The sequence below is a fragment of the Lotus japonicus genome, chromosome 6 (assembly GCF_012489685.1).
Source record: "Lotus japonicus ecotype B-129 chromosome 6, LjGifu_v1.2".
Taxonomy (NCBI): Eukaryota; Viridiplantae; Streptophyta; class Magnoliopsida; order Fabales; family Fabaceae; genus Lotus; species Lotus japonicus.
Window position 1 is genome coordinate 9,112,553 of NC_080046.1, and position 7,914 is coordinate 9,120,466.

A 7,914-nucleotide genomic window follows, 5' to 3' on the forward strand; every position below is an offset into this window, starting at 1 on the left:
TTTAGCTAGCGAAAATTTAACTTTCTTTAATGGAAAATTAAAATATAATTATTATTATAAAATAAAAAGGATAAATTAAAAATACAAACGATCATTTGAATATTTAAGAAGTAAAATCATTGGAATGGGTATAAATTTTACACTCCCGTTCCAGAAAGTTTGTAGTTTAGGGTTGTGGCACAAAGAGTAAGAAAGCAATTATTGATAGTATAATTTGACTAAATTGTCCTTATTTAATTTTACTAGTATGATGTGCAAATATTAAATTATACTTAGAAAGAGAAGAATGTAATTAATAGAGAAGAGTTGTGGTTGGTTAATATGAAAGGTGATAAGTGAGAGAAAATGTATTAAATGATGGTATATGTGGAAAAAATTAACAAAAAATGCATTGGTTTTCTAAAACAACAAACATTTTGAGATATTGAAAAATGATGCAAAACAACAAACTTTCTGGAACGGAGGGAGTAAAAAGAATAAGTGAGAATTGAAGCTTTACATTTATAAATTTAAATTATTGATAAGCTCCTAAAGTTATCGGTTATAATTTATTTTAAAAATAAGTGAGAATAATTATGATCCGTATATATAATATTAAGACTTCATTTACGTATTTTTTAAAAGAAGTTAGGAAGTTATACTTTAAGTTTATTTAAACGTACTACCAATTATGTGTATGCATATCTATAATATGTGTGCGGGTATGAGGCGAGTTGGGTACTATAGTACCCATACCCGCACCTGTACCTGTGAATTTTTGCCGGTATTTACCCATACCCAACCCCATACCCATATAGCGAGTTTTTACCCTACTCATTGCGGGTACCCCATTACCCTTCCTACTCTCGCGCTGCAATTTGAGCTCCATCATGAGAGGGATGGAAATGTAAGAGAGAAAGGAGAGATATGATGAGTGATACGATAAAAACGAAGAGAAATAGAAGGGGAAAGTGCGTGAATCAATCCTGGTGCAAGAAATTTTATTTGGTGTGAATAGTTTTCTGTCTTTTCTCAAAAGCACCTGAATGGTAGGTAACTAAGTATCCTCCATTCTTCCGGGTAGCTTTTCAATATTTTCCCTTGCTTCTCGTCTTTGCCTATTGATTCGAGTTCTTTTGAGTTATTTGGTTGGAGTTAAGAGACAAGAGAGTTGATTAAGATAATACAAATTATGTGTCATAATAAGGAATTATAGAAAAATATATAAATTAAATTAGCAGTTTTCATGAGTTATAAAGGGGGAAATGCTCAAAGCGAGAAAATGGTCCTAGCTAAAGAGGTTATTTGTTGGAATGCTCTAATTTTTATTTGGATGAAAGATAAACTGTGACATGTCTTTTCCGTGTTTCTAAAAACACAACTTCTGATGGAATCACTTGGGTGCGTTGCACGTACAGATGCTTGTTCGAATTCCAACAATTTTGTGATGGAATCCTTCATGATTATTGGAGTACTCCTAAACTTTTTTATGTTTTGATCTGATAATTCTGATCAAATCACTTAGGAAGCGTTAATTGTGGGGAGAACAACGAGCTTCTGGAAAGGTAGGTGTCAATAGTGGTGCCTAGGTAGGATTACGTTGTGCAGTACTTGGGAGGGGAAACTACGAAGGGACTCAAACGCCCAAGTCAGAGAGAGGAATTGGTGTGGAAGAAGGGAGTTAGAATGAGGTGATTAGTCTCTACCTTTGATGCTCCTACGACTTGCCTTATATAAGAGAGGGTTTGAGAATTTCGAGGTTGTAATGAGTGTTTGGTATGGTTCGCGTTGAACTATTGAATCCTCTGATTCACAATTTGGTCGAGTGGTGGGGGATTGACTTGCATACTGCTGCTGCGGTCTTGAGCTTTGCGCATGCACCTTGGTGGACGAGTCTTAGTTACTTGATGCAGCACAATGATGGGAAGTATTAAGCTCATATCTCGATTGGAAATTAATGGTGGTTAAAATCATTGTTAAACCATATCTCAATTGGATGTCATTGTGTATGTAAAACTAATATTTTTGATTGGTTTAAGTGATACATATTTTTTTTTGGTACAAAGGGAAAATAACAAAGCAAAGAACAAACAGGGAGGCTAAGCCCTAAAAAACGACACTCCAAGCGCATCCGCAAGGAGGAGACTACCCAACCCCGCCAACGGGGTCGACAGAGGCATCAACTCAGATCCCTGACCAGCGCCATGCTTGGCTAAGAAATGACGCATACACGTGACGCACTGACGGGGTAGCCAAGACCAACTCCAATGGATACATACTTAACTATTATTAGATCTTCTAAAAAAAACTCTTATTAAATAAAATCTCACATTGTATGAAAAAAAAAAATAGAATCCAATTAATTATCCATGAGATGATGGGCCTCACCAACATAATGGAAAGGGGTCGAATTTGGGGGGCTTTCCTTTTTCTTCTTTTTGGGTCAAAGGGGGCTTTCCTTGTATGTGAACGTATTCATTACTTGGACTTGCCCAAGTTGTAAGCAAAAGCAATTTTTCATTTGCATGTCAAAGTCAAGCCACCAAACTATTTTGTTATTCAACTGATTTAATTTAACTATTATTTAATCTAATATAATTTTATTTTAAAGTGTTCTAGATTCAACCGACAGAAATCAAATATAATTTTTTCAATCTTTTGTGACTTTTGTTATTAAGTTTTCAGTTTTTGAGATAAGTGATAAGTATAAGAAAAAGTATAAATATAAAGAGTGAAAAAGAAAGAGTGCAAAAGAAAAGAGAAAGAAAGAAGACAAAGAAGAAGTAAAAGCATATAAAACGATTGCGTTTTGATACAGAAGGTAGCGAAGAAACCCACCGTAAGCGAAAAGCAATAGAATTCAGAAACGAAGACTCTCTTCTCTTCTCTGTTTGGATTGATTTGATCATTCCGATCTTCAATCTCTTCGTATTGATTGGGTCCTCGTTTCTCTCTTCCGATCGATCCAATTCTCTTCACATGGCTACGATCGGGCACAACAATCTCAATGCTAAATTGGTGGGTTCACGCTTTTCGATTTCCTCTGTTTTTTTGATTCCGATTGATTGCGCCTTCTGACTCTGTTTTTCACCAGGTTCTCCTCGGGGATATGGGTGCTGGAAAATCCAGCCTTGTTTTGCGCTTTGTCAAGGGTCAATTTCTCGAATTTCAGGTTATTTTTCCAACCAATTTTTCATTATTATTGTTGTTATTTTGATTTCTTCGTTTTGATTGGAAAATTCTTCAGAGTTAGAGGTTTTTGTTGGGTTTGTTGTGCATGAAGAATATTCCTTGAATTTCATGTGGTTTATCACAAGCGTGTGTTGAGTTTAGCTAATTTATGAGGTTATGTTGTTGCAAATTAACTTTTTTTCTTAAAAATTACGATGGAGAATTTGAGTACTTAGCTTAATATGATCATGAATTTTATTGAGGTGGTAGTGATTAGTGAGAGTAAGTTGTTACTTGTTAGAATTTTGGAGCTATACTTGAAGGATTGATGTGGGGGGGGGGGGGGGGGAGGGAAAAGATCCTACTCCTCTCATGTCATATTTATTGTGACTTTTAAACTACGCGTCCATCTCTGTCTTCATAAATATTCACAAAGTTCCACCTATTTAATATATATGAAGAATAGATTGAGATAGATACAAAATTTTAACATGACAAGGTAATGAGAGAATCCTAATCCGGGAGGGAGATATCTTCTCTGAGTTCGTGTTCTTGTTGGGGATTTTGGGTTCTGACCTCTGACCTCTGACTTCTGAGAGCTTTTATGTTGTGCCTAATGAGTCTTTAGATGAATTGAAAAATGGAGATTATATTCCTGAGTTATATGGTCTTCTGTGGTGGTGACAGGAATCAACAATAGGGGCGGCATTCTTTTCGCAGACTTTGGCAGTAAACGATGCAACTGTTAAATTTGAGATTTGGGACACAGCGGGGCAAGAGAGGTACCATAGCTTGGCTCCCATGTATTACAGAGGCGCTGCTGCTGCTATCATTGTCTACGACATCACTAGCTCAGTATGTTATCTTTGCCTTTGTATATTTCTGAATACCTCTATATTTGGTGTACATTGACTAATTTTTATTTTGACACGTAACTCAATGCTGCTAGTTTTTTCTTGTTTATATACTACATGTAAAGTTATGGTTCGTAAAAGGCTAAAAGCCAATTTGTACTGGCTGATAAGTGTCAAATTCACTATCAGTGTCAAATTCACAATGGGAATGGTGAATCTTATACTTTTGAGGTTGAGAATTGAGATGTGTTCTGTTGAGTTATGTGGATGAGAAAGTGTTCTTTTGCTGTCTTTCTTAAATCCAGTAAATATATTCCTCGTAATTATCAATCCTGGATAGTGGCATGTAGCCACTGACGCCAAAACTGCTATAGTGCATAGCGGGATGGTTGCTACATTGTTGTTTTTCCATATATTTTATATATACTATATATGTATATAGTAAACAAAAACAATAAGGACAAAAGAGGAACATTATATTTTGAAAAATCATAATTTTCCTAAAAGAGGAGTAGATAACCGTGCTAGAAGTGTTCTTCCTTTTAATCTGTATATCTTTTTGTCTTCTGATCTGGCTGATGCTGTGCTTTTAACATTTTAATTATCTATTTTTTTATAAGGTTTAATATGATTACTTCTTTTTTTCGCTTACCAGGATTCGTTTACACGAGCTAAGAAGTGGGTCCAAGAGCTTCAAAAGCAAGGTATTGACTTATTAGTTCTGAAGTTTTCTCATGTTTCTTTCTGAAGAGGAATAAAAATTATAGATGGGAAAAGGAGATCTAACTATTTATTAACCATTTGCAAACTTCTATATGCAACCTATTTGCTAAGCATTCATGTTTATAATTGAATGGCGCACATAATGCATGAGTTGATCTGAGAATGATTCTATACATGAGAAGATTGTGTACAATTAGGTAGATTCGAAATTCCATTTGTAGAGAGCGAGGGACCCACATTGAACTTGAGTTTATTTGACATATTACCGATGATATTTAATGGTTTAAACAAAATTTAATTATTTCACCCTATACATGTTACTTTAAGGGGTCAGCCGTGCCTATCAATTATATAAAATCTAGATTAACATTTAATAGGTATTAATCCTTTTGTTCAAAAATAACACATGACTAGCAGCTTTGCACTGAAGTATTACATCAAACATCTACTTCTCATGTTCTTATCTCTAGTCTCTCGTAATACAGGGTTTATGGTAGCTGTAGTTGTATAACTAGAATCTCAAATACTGCATTCATTCTGATGTTGCAGGGAACCCTAACATGGTCATGGCTTTCGCTGGTAACAAATCTGACTTGGAAGATAAGAGAAAAGTGACTGCTGATGTAAGTGTTTTTGTTTTCCAGTATTTATTTTTATGCCATGTAAGTTAGTGATTGATACGAGAATTATGATCTTTAACTATGGTCTGTTGTGCGCATAAATTATATAAAATAGAACAACAGAAGACGTTATGGGTTCTGGCCCTAAACAATAGATAGCAGAGCAGTGGGGATTGATATACCAATGAATTTTAGCAAAGAATTAAACTACAGGCTTAACAGACATTGTCTCCGTTGTTTGATTTGACTAATTGATTAGCTGTTCCATTGTTTTTGAATCTTCAAAGTATTCTAGAGGGTGGGGGATAAAATTCAAGGTTTTAAACTTGATGCAAATTGCAGAAAGTACTTTTTCATGTTAATGCTTCTTTTCTTCATGAAAGTTGGATAAACTGTTTGACGTTATCAGTTTATCTATATTGATTCTTTTTTTATCCTGTGGGATAGTTTTACCATCTTGCTGAATTTCCTATGCCATTAAACTTCAATTTTGGCACAGAAGATGCTATAGTGTGTAATTAGCTACCATTTTGCGGCATCTTTGGATGGTTGGTCGATTGCATATGTTTGTGTAGTTTTGTATTGCATACATCCAATATATTATCAATAATGACATTTCTTGGGCCTACCTGTTTATGGATTTTGCACCATTGTTTTTGCAGGAGGCACGTGTTTATGCTGAAGAAAATGGTCTGTTTTTCATGGAGACCTCTGCCAAAACTGCAGCCAATGTTAATGATGTATTTTATGAAATAGGTGAGAGTCCATTCCTATAAAATATGCATTTGGGAGGTGTGCTAGAAACACTATCTTTTCCACACACACTCTTATTGGTTGAAATTCATGAGTCCTAGTAAATAAGGAGTCGGGCCCGGGGTATTGGGATTGGAACCCATATGATTTAGTGGATTCTGTATGAATCTCAACAAATAAGTGTGTTGGAATAAGAGTGTTTAAGAGTGTGTTGCTAGCATTTCTCATACTTTAGGTAGCTTACTGGGAATTTAGTTTCTTATTTTTAAGTTGAATTGCTATTTAAAAAAGTTAAAAGGGAACATCACTCTGAAAAGGTGGGAAGACCCGGGAAATTCTCCTTGAGGGAATTGACAAAATATCTGTTCCCACTCCGCAGGCCAAGACATCGCTATTATGTTCTCGGTCGGGTTATCTTTAAAATTCATGAAATCTTACATAAATAGTTCAAGACTGTGTTCAGTCTTGGGTTTAGTTTTGTGTAGGAAGTCCTATAATCATGGCTTTAGAGAAAGACACAAGCTTTTGCCAAAATCCATGGTTTTGAACTTTAACACCAAAATCAAACATGCAGTGTGACGTGGTTGTCTGAACCCACTCATGACATATCATATTCTTGAAACTTGCATTTCTTGTACCTGTCTTGGTCTATATAATGTTACCAAATATTTTCTCTTTTTTCCGTTGGCGAGGGAGAGAATGTTTGCATTTACGTTTAACCTTTACCTGATTCCACATTTAGCCAACGATCCACAAAACCTCCTTTCACATTTTCTATTGAAAAATGTGTTTTCTCCATTGGTTTTCTATGGGAATGTGGGATGATGGGATACAAACGGAAATAGCCAATTGACTTTCTGAGGCATAAAAGCCAACGGATGTGAGGGGTTGGATTAGGCAAAAGCTGGTTTGCATTCTCGTTACATTTATACAAACACACACTTAGATTATTTATATTCCCCACCTAGTGGGCTTCTTCCACTTCATTTTTGTGGCACATGAAATATTATTTACTTAGTTACTCTTGATTACGTTGCCTGACTTACAATTGCTTGTGTAAACAGCCAAGAGGTTACCAAGGGCTCAGCCAGCTCAAAACCCAGCAGGGATGGTTCTTGTTGATAGACCCGCCGAAGGAGCTAGGGCTTCATCATGTTGTTCATAAAGTATTTGAGCTGTATTTACTCCCCTGAAACATTAATCTTGTTTTATGTGGTTGTTATGTGCTGCACACTTTGCTGTCACTGTTATGTGGAGCTCCATCTAGTGTATGTGCTTCGTTGGTAATGAATGCAATTTACAAACAGAACTTGATGGTTCAAAATATATACCTTGGATGTGTACTATGAGTCTCTTGATTTGTCTGGGTATGTGGGGTGAAAAGGTGCATGTTTCTAGATAAGATTAGCGATTCTTTGCATTCCCTCTTCCCCTCTTTTACAATCTTCTCAACTAAGAAGCATCAAGCATTTGTTGTTTAATTTTAATTTATTATAGCATTTATTTAACATGATTTTAAATTTTCTAGATGGCATCTACTCACTACTGCAATTATGGGTAACAATTTTTTTAAATAGTTTGCGTTAATAATAATTTCCACTAATTAAGAAGTCCCCTGTCAATTTCCCCTAATTCCGTCCCTGCGTGCTTATTCAAATTTACCTAAATTTGATGAAAAAAATTTATCTCAAAATTGAGGATAAGACAATGTCTGATATGTTATTTTAGCTTGCTTAAAGCTTATTTGACGAGTTTAAAATCTGCTTAAAAGTATTTGGTAAAAGAGTTTATTTTAGTTGCTTTAAATTTTTCAA

At 35.2% G+C, this 7,914-nt stretch overlaps 1 protein-coding gene across 1 annotated transcript; it reads left to right on the top strand.

Moving 5' to 3' along the window:
• Window positions 1–2,710: 2,710 nt before the first annotated feature.
• On the top strand, window positions 2,711–7,446 carry LOC130723459 (ras-related protein RHN1-like). Its single transcript, XM_057574531.1, is given in 8 exon segments — window positions 2,711–2,997; window positions 3,074–3,151; window positions 3,838–4,005; window positions 4,660–4,708; window positions 5,277–5,350; window positions 6,010–6,103; window positions 7,165–7,235; window positions 7,237–7,446. Coding segments are annotated over 8 exon segments (630 nt in total). The 5' UTR covers window positions 2,711–2,958; the 3' UTR covers window positions 7,294–7,446.
• Window positions 7,447–7,914: the final 468 nt, after the last annotated feature.